This window comes from Danio rerio, chromosome 4 (genome assembly GCF_049306965.1).
Source record: "Danio rerio strain Tuebingen ecotype United States chromosome 4, GRCz12tu, whole genome shotgun sequence".
NCBI lineage: Eukaryota > Metazoa > Chordata > Actinopteri > Cypriniformes > Danionidae > Danio > Danio rerio.
The window spans coordinates 21,095,769-21,117,825 of NC_133179.1; the positions used below are offsets into that span (position 1 = coordinate 21,095,769).

Here is a 22,057-nt window from a genome sequence, read left to right on the forward strand (position 1 = left end):
CAGATGTCTGTTCACGCCAACTTAAAAAATTTAAACCTAATTTGCAAATTCAACAGCACAGGCACATGGTGAATATTGGAAGAGAACAAGCTCACTACTGAGTGCTGTGCATTTCTTTAAGTCATCTGCAGTCGAGTATACTTTAAAATCTCTGTAGCCAGTCAGAATTAGTAAACATTAGTCGTTAAGGTGTACCATCTTTTTGGGGTTATAAAGGTTGCTTCTGAGTGCCCCTTTGTGACTGCTGTGTGCCCATAGTGCTTAGGTTCTACTCTGTAATGAAAGAATTGAGCTGTCATTGAGTCAGTTCTGTGTTCCTTTATTAATGTATGGGATGGATCAGACACAAGAAGGCTGCAGCACACTTTGTTAGGACAGCTGAGAGGATTTATTGGTGTGCACCTGCCCAACCTCCCGGACTTATACATCCCCAGAATGAGGAAAAGAGCAGGTAACATCATTCAAGACTTCTCTCACCCAGGCTACAAACTGTTCACACTTCTTCCCTCAGGCAGACTGTACAGATCTCTACAGGTATCCAGGGTAATGTCAGCATACCACCAACAAGGACAAACCACATCCAAGAGTGGGAGCTCTTAATGCAGATGAAGCTGTATGAAAGGGATGTCCAGGTGCTAATCTGGATTGTATCCAAAATAACATAAAACCACAGCTGCTCAACTTACTGCAGAATTAAATGTGCAATTCGACTCCTGTTTCCACCAAAACTGTTAGCTCCACACGGTCAACATGGCCGGGCTGCTATAGCCAAACCTTTGCTTAAATGTTACAATGACAAACGTCAGTTTCACTGGTGCCAGCAATGAAAATCTTGGCCTCTGGACAATGTGAAACATGTACTGTATTATTCTCTGATGAGACCACGATCAATGTCTTTCCCACATCCAGGAGAGTTGCGGTGTTGTGAAGTCCCAAAGAAGCTCACCACTAAGACTGTCACATGCCCAGAGTAAGGGTGGATCAGTGATTTGGGCTGAAAGATCATGGCATTCCCTAGGCCCAATACTTACAGGTATGCTAGATGTGTGCGTTACTACCAAGGACTACCAAACCATTCTGGAGAACCATGTGCACCCCAAGGGTTCAAACATTGTATCCTGAAAGCGGTGCCATGTATCAGGATGATAATGCACCAATACACACAGCAAGACTGGTGACAGAGTGGTTTGATGAACATGAAAGTGAAGTTGAACAAGCTGCCATGGCCAGCACAGTCATCAGATCAAAACATTATTGAGCCTCTTTGTAGTGTTTTGGAGGAGCGAGTCAGGAAAAATTTACATCCACCAGCATCATGACATGACCTATCCACTATTCTGCAAGAAGAATTTTTCAAAATGCCTCTGGCCAATGTGGAGGACTGGAATCTGTCATTCCGAAGACAAACTGATGCTGTCTTAGCCACAAATTGAAGTCCTAAAACCGAAGTGTTTCGGTTTTATTGTCTAACCTCTGTATATATTTAATTATATATTTAATTAAGTTTAATTGATTTTCTACTTTTTTTACATGTCATTTGTGTTCTCTTGTTGATATGTGTGTATGTGCCCAGAGCTCATGTAAATTACAAAAATATTTCATGTGTGTCTGCACCCACTTGTTGAATAAAGCTCATTCTGATTCTAAAGTGACGATTCGGGAAAGTGTCCTTTTTTACACCTGTTTTGTTTGTTTGAGTTGAATCAAATCTTAAGTTAATTTCCATTTCTTAATTTCCACTAAAGAAATGGACTGAGACCTGGCTCAATAGGTGGTCTTGGATGCCCATCCAGCAGCAACCCAGCACTTGAGAGTACATTAACTTGTGAATCCCCAGTGCTGGGAAACACCCATATACTCTCTCATTCACACACAAACTCATATGGCCAATTTAGTTTATCCAGATTAATTAATAGTGTCTTTGCACCCAGATCAAACTCACGCGAACACAAGGACAGCATGCAAATTCCACACAGAAATGCAAACTGGCCCAGTTGGGACTCAAACCAGCAACCTTCTTGCTGTGAGGCGACAGTGCTTACCATTGAGCCACCGTGACAATCCCCCACCACATCCAATTGGTGCATATTGTTTACACCAGTGGCTAGAAAGACTATAAATAGATTAGATTTTTTTTTATTTTGTCAGAAATCAGTTTAAGTAACAGGTAAGTTTACAAATAACTTTGTTATGATGTCAAACACTGCTCTTTTGCATAAATGGACATTTTAGCTATGTTATGTGTTATATATGTTAAGTATATAAATCAACACATAAGTATTTCACCATTAAGTTATTAATATATAAAAGTCTAGAGCTTATGTAAGACTTAGAACAGGCTGCTAAAGTGTGTTTACTGGATGTTTCAGTCTGGACATGTTTTGTCTTCATAATGGACAGAAAGAGAGGAACCTAGCCAAGGACAGAGGAAGTTATTATTGAGTTTTTGAACTCTGGTTAAGATGAGGGATTAACTGTTGATATAGGCGGTTCTAGAGCTTGCTGTCAGGCTCTGTACACATATTTAGTAGAGGTTAAAGTGATTGTTTGTGTAGGGTTTGATTCCTAATATGCAGTGCAAACCTCTTGACCTCTGCACTGAAGAAAAAGGCAATCATTAGTTTGAGTAAATTTAATTCAACAAGGCAGAACAACTGTCCCAGACTACTTTCTGCATTGCCAGCGCCTGCAGCTCAGAGCTCTGTTGGGAAGGAGCCATAAGGAAAATCAAGGTGTTTGAACTGAGGTCTTTAACCAGTTGGACACCCTCATTAAGCGGAGTCTGATATTTTTAACAGCCACTTTGTGGACACTTTTTGTGACTTTTGCTAGACCAAATAAATATACAGCTTTGATGTTTAATAGAGCAGTGTCATTTAAATTTGTGTTGTTCTTCTTTTAGAGAAGGGGCTTCAATCCTCCTCCTGCACATGAACCCATAATAATGTAACTCTGTCTGAGCACAGGTGTGTTTAATTAGTCCTGGAGCTGAAATCTGCTGGACTGTAGCTTTCCAGGAGCAGACTTGGAGATGCCTAATCAGATGTTCATCCAATACTAAAGGTAAGTCTACATGACAATAATGAGCTAAGAACTCTTTTTGTTGTTGTTTCCAGGGTTCCCACGCTTCTGGAAAGTACTTAAAAATACTTGATTTTCAGACTTATGGATTCAAGGCATAGAAAGTACTTCAAAACAACCATAGTTCCTTGAAAGTGCATGAATTTTGAAAATATATTTGTTTATGGTTTTATTTCAACAATTGTAATTAAAAAAAAAAACATTATGAAAAAACTTAGAAATTCTTAAATTAAAAATTATACACTTGAATCTGGTACAATACCACTGATATTTTATCAATATTTCAGATCCTGCATTTGAATATTATCAGTATTGAATTATTACATATTGAGCGCAATATTATGGCGCTACATATGCTGGGGTATATGAATTACAAAGGTGCTTGATTTAAAGTTAATGATGCTTTAATAATCCTTGAAAGTCCTTGAATCTGCTTTTCATGAGTGTGGGAACCCTGTGTTTCCATCCTGTTTTGCATGCTAAAGACAATTGTCAAAATGCTACCTGTTTACACAGATCTCTTAAAATGACTAAAAATGTCAGGCCAGTAATTCATGTCATGTTGAAAGAAAAACTTTGAGATGTTTGTTGATTGGATGGAGATTATCCTATATATGCTGTTTATGGCATTTGTACTTTTAATTATGATACTTATATGTCATTTCAAAAGATTTTGTCCACTTAAACCACTTAGCTTGCTTTCAGATCTACTTCCGTCCATTCATTCATTTCCAGATGTTTACTTTTCTGATAATCCTTTTCATTCAGATCCCCAATACAGAAGAAATAAATTAGTTAACATAAAAAAATGTATTTGTAGCATACAGTGATTGACTACTTGTATAACAATTGTGCAAAACACACACATACATTCTAGGTTGCTGACTGTAACGACCAAAAATAAAGACAGTACACAGCAATGCTCTATTCTAAATTTATTTAGTATTTTACAATGTTACTGCACCTTTTCCACTGATGGCAGAAATAGTTTATGCTGCTCAAAAAACAAGACAGAATAAATCATTTCAATTTGTTTTCCAGACATTTGACTTCTCAAGAAGAAAGTAGTATAATTAACATAATTTGTTAAAAAATAGAGCTAAATAGAAGTTTGTTGCCCAAAGGGATTTTGGTACTGCATTAAAGGTCAAAGCTTGAGAAATCAAATCATGATGCCATTTGATCTGAACAACTTTCAGTTTAAAGTTCTTTTAGTCACACTCGTGTGCGTAGCAGCAGGTGATAGAATACACACTGTTCATTTTAATGCACACACATCAGTCCCAAACATCAAGCCTGTTACAATTGCACAGATATTAATACAGGCATTCAGCGCAGTCCGTTTTACATCTTAATACAGCCCTGTTGAGTTACACCTGTATTAAGTGCCATAGGTGGATCCTCAGGCCTCTCACACAAGCTTAAAACAGAAAGTCAGTGCATGCTGCCTAACAATGCTAAAAAATGAAAATAAAAACATTTAGTTTATTTTAGCTGTGCATTTTTTCATCTATGTTAAAAATAGTCCTCTTTGCTACTTACTGATATGTTGCTATATGCTATTTACACTTTATTTCTTTTTTTATTTTAGTAAGGCATGCTTCTTATTCGTTCTCCTTGTCGTCACACAAAGTGGACGTAGTTCTTCAAGTCATGCGCTATTCAGACAGCCAAATGCTCTTTTGCAGATCATCTGAGCACCAGTTCTGTGTGAAATCAACACATGACTGCTCCAAAAAAATACAAATATTCAAACAAAGAAGCAGATGGATTGTTTTTGAATGTATAGATAACTTAACATGATGTATTGCGCTTAAAACCAAGCTTGTTTTTTTAATTTGATAAAAAAAAGATTCAGTCATGCACGAGTCACCATAAAATGTTGTATTTTGGCAAAACAGTAATAAAAAATAATATATATATATGTGTAATTAGTCAGTGAGCTTAAGTATTACAAAAATATGAATGCAAATCTAGAAGCTACTACAGCAAATCTAAATAAACACTTCGTTATACACGCTTCCAAGAGATATTGATTTTGTCAAACAATTAATGTAAAAATAAAGTCATTCTGCATTTGTGTAAATGGGACTTTGAGAGAAGCTGCTACATTTCATAAAAAAAAAACATTCAAAAAAATATCAACATAGTATTTGGAGCTCCTTCCCTTTGCACACATAAATCTTGACATTCATAAAGAAATTGATGACTTCCAGAACACTTTGGTTTGATTGGAAATAAAATATAGTTCTCAAAACTAGTAAAACACTAAAGTTTAGCTTAAAATATGTTCAACTCATTTAATTAATAATAAGATGTGACCTAAAAAAACAAACAAAAAAAAAAACTAAATATTCAGTGTAAAATGCATTTATTGGCCAAAAACGTTCACTACGAGCCTCAGTAGAACACGTTGATCTCAACCAGATGTGTATGACTACATTGTTCTGTATTTGCATATTTAAAAGGTTGCTTTAAAAAAAAAAGAAAAAGCTGTTTCACAAAAAATCAAGTTCCATAGCTTTATTTTAAAAGGTAACAAATTTCACTTGCCAGCTTTCATGCAAAAACACTTCTCTTTTTCACTCTTGCAGCATTTTAAAATATCACATGCACCTGTTTTCCTGATTAGCGTGATCAAACGCAGAAAATGATTCTTCAGCTTTTTAGGTTTCAGTAAAGTTCCACAGCAGATGTTTTGGCCAATAAAGTGCAAACTAAGGCGAACCCCACCACCTTCGATGAGCTTTCATCACAACTATGAGCCATAAAATATAAACTGCATAATTCATCATCCTCAACGATCTCTCAACGCACCTCCCTAAAATTCCTGCTGCTTGCATAATCGCATTGAGTGTGAGGTTTACCTGGAGTTTCAGAAACATTCTAGAAATGAAAGACATCATGATGCTGCAATTTCTTACTTGCACCAGAAGATTGATGGGTTAAATGTAGGCTGAGGCAGGATGTGTTCTGTCTCTTTTCTGGATGAGTTCAGTAGTTCAGTAGCCATGTTCATTTTTAAAGCCACCTTTGGGTCCAATGAAAGTGAGCATACATTCAGCTGAAGATGGTAGGATTTAGAGAAAGCACTGATTGGATTGGACTAGTCAGACATCCATAAAGAAGGAATTTTCACCAGGAACACACTCACTGCTTGTTGATGTTTTTCTTTTTTTTTTTTTTTGTAGAGCAAATAGGATACCTCTACATTTCCAGAGTGTGCGATCTACCGAAAGGAAATGTTCATGATTTGAGAGTGGTGAAGGGTCATGTAGGAAATCAGATATCAATGCCCAGTGCAAACTCAGACGTAGATTCCTTCAGGGTTAAAGGTTGTGTTGAGGGGGCTCTGCAGAGCTCGGAGGTCAGCAGGAAGTTGTCTGGCCGATCCAAGCCGCTTCAGAGATCCAGACTCATTTTCTGCCTCTACAGAGATGAAACAAAATAACACTTGCATGCAGAGTACAGTTGACAGTTCGATTTATACACTGTAGATTGTCTACATTTCAAAAATGAAGAACGAAAGCGTGTCTGTACCTGTGTTGGTTTCATCCTCACCAGGGTCTGCTGGTAGAACTGTTACTTTGGTGCCAGTTTGTTGGATAAACTGCTGAAGATTTACCTGTCTCAGCTCCTTAGTTAACTGTTCCAGCTCTAGCTCTTTCTCCTGAATCAAACAATTACAAAGTAACTTCTATTATACTCACTTAACCTCCATCAACACATGAAATATGCTCTTACAGAAACATTCATTTTATTTGTTACTAAGATAGTCCTGAGATAATTTAGTGCTCTAAATGCATCTGCTCTAAAGTGTATCTGTCTTATGTAACGTTCCTGGTGAATGCAAACTGTACTGGGACATAGCATGCTCCTTCACTTCATCTGTAAGCTCTGGCAAAGATCTTTTACATAACATCTGTGAGTGACCACTACCCTCCACCCCCATCCTGCTCTCTAACATGCTGTAAAGCCGATTAGTCGCTTTGTTGAAACTTAAGGGCAAAGTGTCCAAAAAAAAAAAAAGGCCGCAGCAGTTCACAAAGTTTGAGGAAGGATTTTACTGTTTTGTACTTTGTTTCAATAGCTAATTTCATACTTAATTGAGTACTTTAGATTTACAGACAATACTTTACATACGCAGAATAGCAACGAAAAAGAAGCAAAGAATCCAAACTTCAAGCAGATAAAACATGAATAATGTTTACCAATCCTGCTTCCCGAAGGAAACTTTCAGAAACTCTGCAATGCACTGCAGGGTTTAGTTCCAACCTGCCCCGTCACACTTGCCTGTACATTTCAGGTAATCCTGGAGATCTTGATGCACTACTTCAAAGGTGTGTTTAATTAGGATTTGAGGATTATAATTATTCAGGATAGCCGTCTTCTGGAGAGAAGGGGAAAGCCTTGAGCTATGAGAAATATTTCTTTGGGTAGTTTACAATAAGGGGCTTTCACCTCAGGAACTCAGTTATATGACCTAGCTACCAGGTTTCTAGGCGTTTTAAAAAGGTTTCTTCTGTGTGAATTTCTTAATCCACTCATTGATTTAGGACTAGCCGCTTTCATAACAATTGGGTTTTTAGCTTTCTGTTATGTGCCTGAGTTTGGCGAAAACTTTCACACCAATTAAATTAACCTCAATGTCAAATGGACTTAGTCCACACCAAAAAACTAAAAGCAATCTAAGTCAAGTTATCTGTTTGAACTGTAAGTGTAAGTAAATTGTGTTCTTTCTTCAGGTACACTCACCTGTAGCCTAATGTTTGAATGCCCAAGCGAGAGCTCCACAGCTCTGCAGGTGCTTTCTAGTCTCACAGCCTGCTGCACCTGTATGTCCAGCTCAGTGCGTGCCTTGTCCAGTCGCAACCGAACCTCCATTTCATCTGCCAGTCGAGTCTCCATTAGTTCTTGTTGCAGGCGCTCTGCCTCCAGCCCTGCCTCCATGCACTGAATACGTGCTAGGTACTCTCCCAGCTGCTCCTCACACTCTTGTACACGACTGCGCAGTTCCTGCAGCTGCTCACGCAGTTGCCTTTCTTTGTCCTGCTCAATCTGCAGCTCACTCTCCCAGAATTCATGCTCCTTCATCTCTGCCTCATTTCTGCGGACCTGCTGCTCTAGTTCAACTAGTTCCTCTTCTTCTTCCTCAGTTAATTGCTGCTGCAGCTCAGTCTCACAGCGTTGCAGTTTTTGCTCTAGGATGTGCAACTTGTCCTTCTGCAGCTGCACCAGGCGAGACAACTCCTGTGTAGGTGCTGGTGTGCTGCACCGGTTTGTGTTCACCGCTCTCTGCTTTGAGTCACCTTCACGACTCTTTCCGAAGATGTCACGCAACCCTTTGGCACCACCAGTGAAAGTGAGGGACTTGCGTTTTGGTTCACGGCGTTTGAGGGAACGATCATTGGCTGTGGGGCGAAGCTTTGCCATGGGAGGCAGACTTTGGCGATATAGGGTACGCTCAGGGGCTCTTGCTGAGGTCTCTGAAGTGGGGCGCTCACTCAAAGAAGGGCCAGTACGTTGAAGCACTAACTGCACATCGCTAGCGTACTGACCCCATTTATTCAGAGAGACCACAGGATTCTCATGGGGCGCCAAATGTCTCTCTGTCTCACGCCATTTTTCAATCAATGTGTAGCGACCAGTTCGTCCTGCAACACAGCACATTTACATTATCAAAAGAGTCAGGAATTTCCTCTGTAATGACAACAGAAACTTTTAGTTTCAGATCAAATTGGAGTGTGTAATATCTCAATCAGTAGCATTCTAATTGCAAAAATTATTATTACAAAAATCATTATTGGTACAGCCAAATCAACTTGCTGCCCAAGACTGGTTACTCACTGAAGCTAAGCAGGGCTAAGCCTGGTTAGTACCTGGATGGAAGACCACATGAAAAAAACTTGGTTGTTGTGAAAAAAAGGGTGTTAGTGAGCCCTTCAGGGGGAACTCAACCTGCAGTCTGTGAGGTTCCTGATGCCTCAGTATAGTGAAGGGGAAGCTAATGAGCACTTTCGGATGAGACATTAAACCTAGGCCCTGACTCTCTGTGGTCATTAAAAATCTTATAGCACTTATTATAAAGAGCAGGAGTGTAACACCAGTGTTCTGGCCAATTCCCTTCATGAGCCCTTACTAGTCATGTCCTCCCAATCATCCACTGGATTGGTTCTTACCAATACCTTATCTCGCCACTCCCCCTATAGCTGGTGTGTGGTGAGTGCACTGGCACCATTGTACTGTGGCTGCCATGGCATCATCTAAGTGGACGCTGCACACTGGTGGTGAGGAGAGACCCCGCTCATGATTGTAAAGCGCTTTGGGTATATGGTCACGCACGATAAATGCGCTATATAAATGCACATTACTTGATTACATATTCAATATGTTTCCTAAACACTAATTTGTCATTATTAGTCTGAACAGGTAGTCCTGTTCTAAAAAAATCAGGACATTGATCAAGCTCATGTTGCAGTGTAAAGGCTAATTTATACTTGCCGCATCCTCATGTTTGCTTGGGAGCGCACGGCAAATATGATGTCACCTCAGTGTTGTTTGTTCGCTTTATATGACAGTAACCTAATTTTATGAAGTTTGCCATTCTTTTCTAACTTTCGCTAAGCTCTGCATCCAAAGATGCACAATTGCATGAATGTTGATGTGCCTCATTATTAGGAGCCCAAAACAGCTTAGCTTTACAAAAAAATCATTTACACAAATATACTAAAAGTAAATAATTTAATGTGTCCTCTAAATAGATTTAAAACTATTCATTTTATACATAATAAGTTTTTGTGCAAACTTTGTCATCTTTGTTTTGTCATGACAGCTACTTAGAGTTATTGCCTGTTGTTACAAATAAAAGTACAATGGCGAAAGCATCGAGTATAAACGGCTCCACGACTCTCGACTGTGTGCAAGCACAGAATAAATCCAGCTTAAGACTTGGACAGGACGTTCAAACAAGCATAGCATTGTTTGTTAGCTGAGGCATAGCCTTTACTCTCTGGGGAAATCAACCTATGAATGGCTTGCATATAGTTATCTTCACATATTAAGCCGGAGAAAGTATTTTAACAAAACCAAACTGTATATAGCCAAGAAGCTTTAAAAACATGCAGAAAACAGTGCTAAGAAAATTCATCTGACATTAACCAGAGACCAGGCGCCTCAGTGGAACAGAGATTGCACTTCTTCATGAATTAATAGAATAAGACACAGTCAGATTTTTTTCCAGTATGGGGTGATAGGGTCGAACTCTGTGACTAGAAGGGACAATACAGCATTTCACTGTTCTGATATCTGATGTCAAAGAGAGCTTGTTGTCAAGGAGACAACATAGTGAGAGTTATGTTGTGTAAGGAACAGAGGAAAGAAGGAACAAAGGAGAATGGGGCTTGGAAAGGAACACACAAAAAAAAAATTGGAAAAGAGAGTTCTGTTAAATTGCCCTTACACTCCAGAATCAATCTGTGTTCTGTGCACCTATGAGTGAATGCTTTTATGATATGAGCTGGCCTATTTTATTGCAAACAATTGGTTTGATGTAAAATTTAGTGTCTTACCTATTGCTTGGGCCAACGCAATCACAACCTCTTGACATGTGGTGACCTCTGTGACACCGCAGACAATGCGCTGCACTCCATCCACCCATACCTTCAGCTCCATGCCTCTCATCTGGATGATGTCATTCCTCACCTCTGCAGGCACCCGTTACAGGCTCTCTGGTCTGCATGCTGCTCTTATCACTGTGTGGAAGACCAAAGAACTGTTTGTTCAAGTTCTATATTTAAGCACAGATATTTCCTTTCTGCAATTTATAGTTATCTTCAATAACATTGACATCACTAGCACTTAGCTGTGTATAACGCTCTGCAGTTTCAATTTAGTAGAAGGCTTAAGTTTTTTGATGGGGAGGGTTTGGTTGCTGCAGTGCTAAACTTACATTAGCTTGCTTACACAAGCCCTGATCTGTTATTATCCTCAAATTTGGCTTGCAAATCAATTTTCACTTGCTGCATTGTGGTTTGGCCTGTTGTCCTCTTTTTCTTTTTAAGATTGTTGTGCTGGAGAGATCTACATTAGAAGAGTTAGTTGTAGCTTTTGGGTCGATGATGGACATCCTGGTTATTTCATTCATTACAAAGCTTCTCCAACCACATTTTTATCCATCTGACTCATGTGAATTTTGGGGGAAATTTACAACCTCAATGTACTTACTAAAATCAGAAAATGTTGAGTTTTTGAAAAGAATGATAAGTACATTTGTTAAAAAAAAAGCTGTCAGTGCACATTGATCAGTTCAACAACACTAGCTTATACCCTTAGTATTGTCACTTTGTAACGCAACATAACATGCCAGTACAAATAACCAAAGTGTGCACACTGTATATCCCTGCACACACATGATGTCACTGACACAGATAAGTGTATCATAAGTGTATCAGTCCATTTCTTACAAAAATTCCCCAACTGACAACACTTGTATATGTATCATTTGATTAAACATTACATTACCAACATAAACATAACTTCACTCAAAAATACAAATTCTGACATTAATAACTCTGTATTATTTTGTTACAATGAGATCCTTGTTCAGATTCCTAACACAAGTCAAGATGTTTTTGATTATCAGAGGACTTTCATCCTACTTAGAGAGCAATGGTCCAAACAAGTTAAAAAAAAAGTCCAAACAAGGAACCAAAAACATCTGACTTCAATAGTTCTTAATGACTATAAGAAGCTCCAAGTACACTGTTGTGTGCCAAAAAAAACCTTTGTTTGACAATTTCTTCCACATCTGATGAGAGACTGCATTTACAATGAGCAAAATATGAACACAATTTAAATGTATAAATAAATGCCAACATGTCTACTGCCCAAAATAAATGCACACCCACTGGCAAACTAAAGCCCTTTTAGCTAACAAAATTGCCCTTGCAGTTTTATATGATTACAGTTAAACCACTAAAGTCACATAAAATGTTTTGACAATTTGATTTATGTTTTATTTTTGCTTCCTTTTCTAGACTATAAAGGGCTCAGACAGCTGTTGTTGTCTATGGAGGATAAGAGAGCTCTAGGATTTCAGTGCTTAAATCATGATCTGAAGATGAACGACGTTCTCAAGGGATTGGAACGACATGAGGGTGAGTAATTAATAACTGAATGTTCATTTTTGGGTGAAAATATTAATAACATTAAAGTACGAGTTAATAGAAATTCTATATGGACCACCTCTAAAATTCTATTTGCTTTTTCTTTATAAAAAAACTTTTTGTTGTTGTTTGGCAAGTTTTGTTGTCTGCAAATCAATTGTAAGGAAAGCCCTGGTCTAGACCAATGCATGTCCTCTTCTGTGGCAGTGTAGTGATAGATGAGAGTGATTTATGTAGCTATGAAGCGCTCAAGCTGAAGAACTGGTCCAAACAGGGCTTGTAAATGCTATAGATGGTGCCCACTCCCATGAGACGCACTCATAAAGGATGAGTGAGATGAGCTGTACACGCTCGACAGGTAATAAGTCTTCAGTGTGTGTGTTGTGAAGAGAGAAAGTCCTCTGTTGTCTCACGTTCTGTCTCTGAGTATTTGGCCTGCTCAGATCTACAGAGTGCATTATCTTGATATGCCAATTCACACCCAGCTGATATCCATGATGGATATCTTTGGCTGCATAGTGGCACAATTAAATTCTGTCATGTAAATTGTCTGAGCCATGGTCAATAAAAATACCTCATATTATACAGGCTTTCAAGGACAGATGTGCTATTATTTTGTCAATAAATCTAAAGTAATGAAAGCGCTCTTCCATATAGTGATGTGCATCAAAGTGGAAAAGATAATTAACAAAGAAAAATGTAGGGCTAGGACTTTTGGCATTGGTTGTTGACTGAATGGAGACAAATCTGAACATGAGCTTGCAACGTTTGTGAAAAGTAGTGTTTCGGTGAACTAAATGATTGGAGCCTAGAAACAAACTGACAGAATTGGCTTCTTTTTCTGTTTGAGAATTATTAAACTGAAATTGCACAAAAGCTGAAGAGAATAGCAGTACTTGATTGAACCATGTGCCACACGGACAGTTCAATTAATTCTAAAAACTTTTACTTCACTGACCGTTTATGATCTTTCAAATGGGTTTTGCTGTTTTGTTCCACTTTTAGCACACTTGCCATTTAATATTTCTCCTAATAACTAGGCCCACACGGAATCTGCGCGCGCAGAATTCCGCAGATATTCAGCAGATTTAGATTTTTAGCCCATCATTAATTCTGTTTATTTACTTGAGTAAATGTGTGTAAATCTATATTTATTCAGTTTTTTATTAATTACAGCAATATTATTGACTAATATGAAAATGTTCATCTGATTTATGCACATTGCAGTTTTACAGTAGCATTTTCTGTCTTTTAGTAGATATATTATATGAGAGACTTGCTTTGTTTACCAAATAAAGTGTATCTAATTGGATTTGCAATTAAACAATAAATAAAAGTTAAAAAGGTGTTACTTTTTATTTAACATATTAAGGTTTTAGTTATGATACTCCCAAAATAATTCCGCAGATATCCGCAGATTTTTACCAAAATTCTCAGCAGAAATAGCAAAAAACTTCCGGAGATTCTGTCTGGCCCTGCTAATAACTAACTGGAGCAGTGAGATTATGCAAGAAGTGTGGCATTTTAGCAACCATAAATGTCTCAACTAAAACTATTTTAAAGCCAAATAAATGACAGCTGTCTTTCTCATCAGCACTAATCTAGAAAATAGCAGAAATATGTTTAACATGCAACAACAAATCCAGCTAGGAGGTTAATTAATTCATTATGATTTATTTAACTATACTGTTACGTTATTATTGTTGAAGAAATGTGGTATTTTCATTCTGAGTTTTAGTATAGCCTTCTATTAATTTATTAGGTGTATTAAAGTAGTAATTGATTTTAATTATGTTATTGTTACGTCATGTCAGATTTGTTCATGTGTTGTTATACTCAAGTTTTTTTTAAGTTTCTATTTTTTCATAACAAATATCAAAGAAACCATCTAGTTTGGATGTTTTGGTGATCCTTTAGTTTGACCAATATCTGCCTAATACCTGCCAAATAGTAGGATAATTGCTGTTTATTTCTATTCAAAAGCACATATTCTGCTTGATCTTATACTAAATAATAATAAGGAGCAAATTATAAGGGAAAGTCATAGTTAATGGTTTTTAATAGTGAGAATTGTACCTTGAGCCACAGTTTAAAACATGGAGTCATTGGAGATTTTTACCATAATGGAGCAAATGTTTATCATTAGCATGTTTTTAAGGCTTCTGACTGTATGAGCGTATCAAAAGAGTTTAAAGAATACAGGCACAAGGAATTGTACCATTTGAAACTTTAATAAAAATATTTTATTTAATTATTTATACAATGAAGTTGCTATATAGTGCTATTTTACATTTGATTATCCAATTTCTGTACCTGAATTCTTACCTTATAGAGCTATTTAAGTCATCTGGTCAAATTGTATTTATATCACAATATATATTGCAGAAAAAAGACATAGCAATGTCAAATTTTCCATTACATGGGCTACCAAATCAGGTGCCAGTGCCACTAAATATAGAACTTGTTGGCACAATTGCCTGTGCTCTTACATTTTAATTTGAATACCTGTATGGCCCAGTGAGCAAAAACGTATAGCAACCACAAGGAACAGTCTAGCAGATGCCATCATAGACATTATAGCTTTTGCATGGCCAAGCACTGTTCACACTGTAAATGTGTTATTTTAATTCCTGTGTTGGTGTGTGTTTTGACACTCTGACATCATGTTTTAACCAGTCTCCCGTGGGCAGAGACATTGGGCCGGGAGAGATTGTAATCATTCACTTCTGCTCAACAAATCTCTCATGAGCATGTTAATGCACAGTTCATTCCCAACCTTTTAGCAAAGCAGCATACAGTTATGCCAAAACTAAACGCCTAAAAAGCCCTACCCGCAGCAGTATTACGTGTCAGTAGCACAGAATTTGTGTTTAACTGTATATACAAGAATGATGCAGGCATCTGCTTCAGACCAGCTTTGGCACCACAACCTGGAGCTAAATTTAACAAACTCAAGGCTTTGGCAGCCCGTCACTGTAAGGTACAGCCAAGACAGCTGCTAAAGGAGACGTAATGCATCTGAACTCACATTCCAGTCGACTCGCATGTCTGACGTCCATAAACACAGATCAGCACAGCACATATGGCTGGACAGTAACCCTTATTGGGTGTAGAGGTTCCAGCAGGCTCCAGTGCTCTCACATGTTCTGTCAGGTTAATGTTGATCATCCGTTCTTGTTTTAATTACTCAGGACTGTGAATTTAATGGTCAAGTTGACATAAACGAAAACTATGATGTGAGAGTTGCCAGTTCATTCGCTTCATATTAAAAAAAAATATTGTTTCACTGAAATTCCTTATAAAATTTCTAATTTTAGTGATATTTTCCACACTAGAATGCACCTTATATCCTTGTTCAATACGTTTTCTACCAATATTATGGCCCACAACAAATCCAGATGGCTCAACAGGTCTGCTATTTCAGAGACACATTTTGAGATGAAAGTCTGTTTGGCTTTCTCCTATGTCCCTTGATTGTTGGACTTTTATCTCCAGCACTTGAAAACCTCCTCAGGTCCCTAACGGTGTGTGTGGACTGTAGTGGGGGGCTTTTCTAACAAGGGTCCAGACAAACACAAAGGTCCGCTGGAGAGACGCCCACCCCTGCAGGCCTCACAGCATGACTGGACACAAACAATCCATCTCCATGGTAATGCTTTAGCAGCTTTGTGAATCTCTCACATGGCCGGCTGTGACCGGCCTGGGAACTAACAAACACCAGCAATTAAGGAACAATCTCTTTATTTTAACTTTTGTGTGTGTCCCACTGTATAACTTTGTCCTGTCAGGGGTTCAGAGCTGAACGCTGCACCAATGAGTCATGAAGTGACACTGAATTGAAACCATTTCAAATAAAGTTGTTTGTCAGTACAGCCTGTGATGGGCACAGGGAACTCTCAGTGCAATTCATTAACTCAAAGTAAGTTTAGTCTGAGGTGAATGTGTCACAGTGAGTGGCTATGTCGCACGGGGGAAGGGAAACACTCTCCAGGAAACACTCTCCAGGTTGTGACAGTTTAACTAGGGATGTATTAATAAAACTTTTTAGTTTCGCGCAAAATATAACTGTTTTGTTTATAATGGATTGTTGACAGTGTTAAACAATGTAAGAACTAGTCTGAAAATGTTTTCTTTGGAGATTTTGAGAGACTCTGAAGTTTGCAGTTGCACTAACAATATAGACAGTTTTACTTTATGAATTCATTACCATGATGTCAGGGTGTTACAGTTGTTATCAGTACATAGTTAAATGGTTCTTAGGTGTTCAAGTTGTTTTAAAATGTTTTCTCTGGTTGCTTGGATGTTTTGGTTTGTTGAAGTGTGGTTGCTTACTGGCCAGTCAGCCGAGTCTACATCTACAGTAAGTCTACAGTATTGTTTAAAATAATAGCCCCAGGACTTTGTGGTACCAAATTTTGCAAGCCCTGGTAAATGATACTCTGGGCCCCAAATACGACTTTCCTTCAGTTTAGGCCTGTCATTATTTTTCACCCTTTTTGTCTTACATTTTTAGATATGTAATAGCACAGCTCTCAATTTGAGAAGTTATTTTTAGGGATAATTCACTCAAAAACGTAAACAATCTCATCATTTGTTATTGGTTTTGTATAAATGAACTGTGAGTAAACTATGTCAGCATTTTCACTTTTGAGTGAACAATCCCTTTAAGCATAACAGCTGGTATAAATACGGCTGAATTCAAATAACTTAAGATCACATTTTCTCTCCCTAATAACCAAACACATACAGTATTCTTTATGGGATTGTGTTGTGAGAAAGTACAACAAAAACAAGTACTGTACCAAAACACATGATTGCCATTCACATTCTTTTCTTTCGCTTGGTTTCCTAAAGAACGTGTGTTAGTTTATTCAATAGTACTTGTGCACCAAGCACTTCCACAAGTGTTTTGCACCCATGTTAATGCAGTTGGGCTAAACACTTGTGATAGGATCATCCCTTTTATTGTTTTCCTCCTGCACAACAGACAAATCCCTTCATTTCCTTGAACTGGCCAAAATGGGTTCAAAAGTGGGAGGTGAACTGTCTGTGAACTATGACTTTCGCTTTTATTATAAACCACAAGAAAAGGCCATTTTAATTATCTGAAGTTCCTGCTGTGAAATCAGATAGGATGCAGTCTTGTTAACAAGATTCTGTATAAACAGACCAAACATTTCCGTGATATAAATGTGACACTACTGAAGGTAGAGAACTTGCAATCTGCGGATGTAGATATCTTCTGCCTACAAGTAGTGGCCCATTAAAAGACTAGAATAGCTTTCTGCAGCTTGCTCAGATCCTGATCTGCATTGCAATCATGCATTTATGCATGATATTACATGTACATCTCTCAGCATGGTTCTATCTCACTACCTCAGTACAGTTATCTACCCCGCCTTCACTCGGCACTTCTGCTCTCCTCAGCTTTCCTCGCTTTCTTCTCTCTTCCTCTTCTTTCAGGTTTTGCACTGAAGTTATTTAGCGCACCCACTGATCAGCAGATCTGATCAGTGGGTGTTTGATGAGCCAGCTGTTGTCATACAAACCCGTGTGTAATGAGAGACTGAGGCATGTGTAATTAGTTGTGAGTCAGTTATATGAATGAGACAAGCGTAAACAGATCAACAGGAAGTAGAGAAAGGTGGTGTCCGAAACCTGACAAATTACATGCAAATCCAGTGTTTGAACAATATCCTGTCTACTTAGATGATTCCCATTTGGCCGATTTTTAATGGATCTTGTGCCCCCTCTGCATATAAAGGAGTGGTTCAAAGTAGGCGATATGGGCAACATAATCACCTTTCTGTATTTTTGGGCTAAATTGAAATAAACGATATGTCTTGGGTTTTTTCCATGTTTGGATGAAAATAAGTATATTTGTTATACATTTTTACATCCTGCTCAGTGTCGTCCATTGAAACAGTGTTCATATTAAAGCCAAAATATGTAATGCTGGGTATACCCCTTAAAATCGTAATTTAAGAATTTTCACCAGGTGGAGTGAATAACATGGAAAGTGTTGCACATTTGCCCCGAATGTCTACCAGTTGTGTCAAAAAAATTAGCTTGAGGTGAAAAAAATCCCAGAAGTGAACTTGAGAAAATGTTAAATGTTGGTTTCCCTTATATAACAACTCAAGTTTTTATAAATGAATCATTTTTGCCAACAGAAAATGAAAGAATATATCTGTATTCCATTAACCCTTGTGTACTGTTCAAATTGACTATCCATTCATTATGTTCATGGTCGTTTTTGTTCCACTGACTTCCATTAAAATCACATTTTTTGATTCTAAAGTCGTAACTACCCATTTGTTATATTCATGGTTGTTTTTGTCCCATTGACTTCCGTTATAACCATATTTTTTTATTCCAAAGCCTTGACACCAAATAATTATGCATTCTTGATTGTTTTTTTTCCCTGTTGGAAAGGGGTAAGATTTGTCATTGGTAAGTGCACAAAGGTCACACACACTATACTCCATATAACTACAAACCCAGAAATTAATCTTTTTTGCACTGCAACCGATGATCAACAGAACAAATCTCAAATTTTACTTCTTATTAACAGGGAAAACCACCCACAGTAAATATTACATAATAAAAAATAAGGTGTCATGGCTTTGCAATCAAAAAATGTAGTTTTAATGCAAAAAAAAGAACATAACAAAAGGATAGTAAATTTGCCCAGAGTGTGATGTTGAGGTTTTTATAAAGTTTTAATGCATTCTCCCAAAATATATGTCAAAATAAGATTTGTCACCAAAAATCATTCTATTTGCTGAAACACAGAGAAAGTTGTGGCCAAATTTAGAGTCAAAATCACCCGAGTGGATGAAAACATTCCCAACAACACACAAAGGTTAAAGTAAAAATCAACCCTGCTGTAAGTGGCATTGCCCTAATCTTAAGAGTTCACCTGTTTGACTTTCTTCTGTTAAACACAAAAGACAATATTTTTAAGAATGTTGGAAAGCAGCAACTTCTGTATTTTTTTGTGCTTACTACGAATGCCATTGGCTGCTGATTTACAACAAGTGTAAAACTACAAGTGTAGAACCATTTGATTTTTTGAAATTTCCCTTATAGGTAAACTATCCCTTTACTGTAGCTTCTACTCATTATCTTTATACAAGTTCTGAAAATCAGTTTATATAGTCAATCCAACTTCACAAAAGTACATACTTTGAAGATATTGTAAACATCATTGATTACAATCATAACTTAAAATATTTTTTTATTTTATAAAATACTTTTATTAGCTACTTCTGCTTCTTTTGGCTGTACAAAATGAGTCCATTAATGCTGTCTATTCTGCTAACTATCACTATTTATACTACCAAACAGTTAAAACAATATGATATACTGTACTGTTAGTGTACTGTCAGTATTTCAGTAATTTAGGTTAAGTAAATAGCTTATGTTCAGGCTTTAAAAGGTAGAATAAGGATGAATACATTAGAACTGAATTTTCTTTTTTTTTGTAAACTGGCCATCAAACAGATAATCAATATATATTTAAAAAGTCTGAAAGCATTTTCATTTCATTTCTCACATTATTACATTATTACTACATATTTAATACAGTGCATACATACAGTAATTGCTGGTGTGATAAATGATTAAGATTTCATCTTATGGTAGTTATCACAATAAAATGTGATAAGTGATGACAAACTACAAACCAATAAAACAGTTTAACACATCTGTCTAAAAAGATGCTCAACTACAACAAGCTCCTGTTTCCATTATAACGTCTATAATGACTTATTAATGGAAGTTAATGTAAAGCCTCTGCTGTTTATGAGACACACTGCTGTGTGTTTTTAATTTTAGGAGGGGCTGCAGGCCTGCTGCTGTTCTAACGGAAAACACTGACCATCATACTATCATTTAACCCGATAAAACGCTTATCAGTGGAAACAAACTGATGATAAAAGCCCTGACATTGCTCTCATGTCATGCGTCTGTTCTCCTGCGCGTTCATGTAGCGCGTCCCGTCACAACTATTTAAAGGTGCCCCATGAAAAAACAAGCAATACATGTCGCCCTTCTCTCGCAATTCCCCGACGGTCCAAAACACGGTGCGGAGACGTTTAACGCCAACGTTATCTAAAATCATTTCCGTACCTGCGTGTGTCTGCAGTCCCGGACCGCCACAATCCTCAGTCCGGGTCCACTTCTCTGCGTTAGAGCAGAACCAAGATTTTAAGAGATGCTGCGGTTTTCCCCTTTAACGCCTTGTAAACAATCTCTTCGTGTGATGTCCGTGAATTCGGTCTGGTTGAGGTCCGTTATGTTGCTCCGCTCGCTGAAGTTCAGTGTGGCCCGTTACATCAGCGGCAGCTCTGCTCTCACGCGAGTAAATACAGGGAGCGCGCGAGAGAACGGGACAGCGCAAGGCATCATGGAGCGAGAGAGCGAGCGCTTTAAAGCTGCACAGCCCGACCGAACAAGTGGACTCACACACACAACCACACACACTGCGTCGATCTGCTGGCGTTTCGTATTTTTATTAAGTCTTTAAGCTGTTGATTTAATGTTTGTTTATTTATTAGTGCATTTATTAAACTGGTGTTTTCTTTTTACATAATGTTTTAACAATTTAATACATTATTGTTTTCCGAGACATAAAAATAGTAAGCCTTTATTATATATAATAATAATATTGATAATAATAGTTGAGTGTATTTCTTTTATCTCATTTATATATATTTTTATAATTCAGTATATATGGAGTCAATCTTGGTCCATTTATACTTGCAAAATAAAATAAAGTTTTGCAAACAAAAATAAAGTTTTGAGCAAAAATAAATAAATAAACAAGTCTAAAAATCACAAAGCGAAATTAAATTTATGTGAAATAAAATTAATTTTCTAATAAAAAGAACTGAAAATAAAAATTAAGCAGTGCAAAAAATGACAAAAATATTTGCAATTAATATATTATATATATATATATATATATATATATATATATATATATATATATATATATATATATATATATATATATATATATATATATATATATATATATATATTATAGCGTTGCATTTACAAAACCCGTCCAGTCAATTCCAATGCTCATTTTGATTTCCTTTTTAGGTAACCATGTGGTCGGGTCCATTGACTGGATGGGTTTTGTAAAGGCAATGCTATAAAAATGTTTTGCAAATATGAATATATTTTTATTGCAATTATATATATATATATATATATATATATATATATATATATATATATATATATATATATATACCCCTGTCAAATTCTGACCTAATGTTACTTTTATTTAGTCAGCAAGTTGTTGTTGTTGTTGTTGTTTTGCCCAGAAATGACACAGGCTTCTTTCAAAGATAATAAGATATCATCATGGTTTTTTAAGATGTAAAAGAGATATCATCGTGGAAACGATATTTCTCAGCTTTTATATTTGAACCAAAAAAGTGACATGGTGTGACAAAATCAAGTGACAAAATCATTCATATCCTCTGCAAACTATCACAGTATACTGTATATTGTTTAAGAAATCAATAGTTGAGGAAACATTTGAAACTAGTTTTGAATTTGTTCATATAAAAAACGTTATGTATGTATGTTTATATATATATATATATATATATATATATATATATATATATATATATATATATATATATATATATATATATATATATATATATTAGTTTGAGTCTGTAAAGTATCTTTCTTATGCTCTTGTTTTAGTTATTTTAGTTAAGCTAATTGAAAGTGACAAATGTTTTCTTAGTATTAATAAAATGTTTACTTGTAGTGTTTATCCAATT

General features: G+C 36.8%; 2 protein-coding genes across 4 annotated transcripts in view; one reads left to right on the forward strand and one right to left on the reverse strand.

The window, feature by feature from the left end:
• The first annotated feature begins 669 nt into the window (after window positions 1–669).
• Window positions 670–22,057, forward strand: part of LOC108183290 (sialic acid-binding Ig-like lectin 7) — a 33,424-nt gene continuing 12,036 nt past the window's right edge. For all 3 annotated transcript variants that reach the window (XM_073947183.1, XM_073947184.1, XM_073947185.1), the window contains exons 1-2: window positions 670–3,063; window positions 12,117–12,236. In XM_073947183.1, coding sequence (XP_073803284.1) covers window positions 12,231–12,236 — 6 coding nt within the window. In that variant the 5' untranslated portion in view covers window positions 670–3,063; window positions 12,117–12,230. The remainder of the gene's footprint in view (window positions 3,064–12,116; window positions 12,237–22,057) is intronic.
• rassf8b (Ras association domain family member 8b) lies at window positions 6,254–20,599 on the reverse strand. The gene is made up of 5 exons (NM_200363.1): window positions 20,379–20,599; window positions 10,650–10,832; window positions 7,837–8,735; window positions 6,622–6,751; window positions 6,254–6,510 (listed from the first exon to the last, which is right to left on the reverse strand). Exons 2-5 carry the CDS (start codon window positions 10,750–10,752, stop codon window positions 6,389–6,391), a joined length of 1,254 nt encoding a protein of 417 aa, NP_956657.1. The 5' UTR covers window positions 10,753–10,832; window positions 20,379–20,599; the 3' UTR covers window positions 6,254–6,388.

Coding starts and splice junctions, on each gene's coding strand:
- rassf8b (NM_200363.1), bottom strand. CDS start 10,752: ATGGAGCTGAAGGTATGGGTGGATGGAGTGCAGCGCATTGTCTGCGGT. Junction 6,752..7,836: donor ATTCAAACATTAGGCTACAG/GTGAGTGTACCT, acceptor TGTTTGATTCAG/GAGAAAGAGCTAGAGCTGGA. Junction 6,511..6,621: donor TGAGGATGAAACCAACACAG/GTACAGACACGC, acceptor TCATCTCTGTAG/AGGCAGAAAATGAGTCTGGA.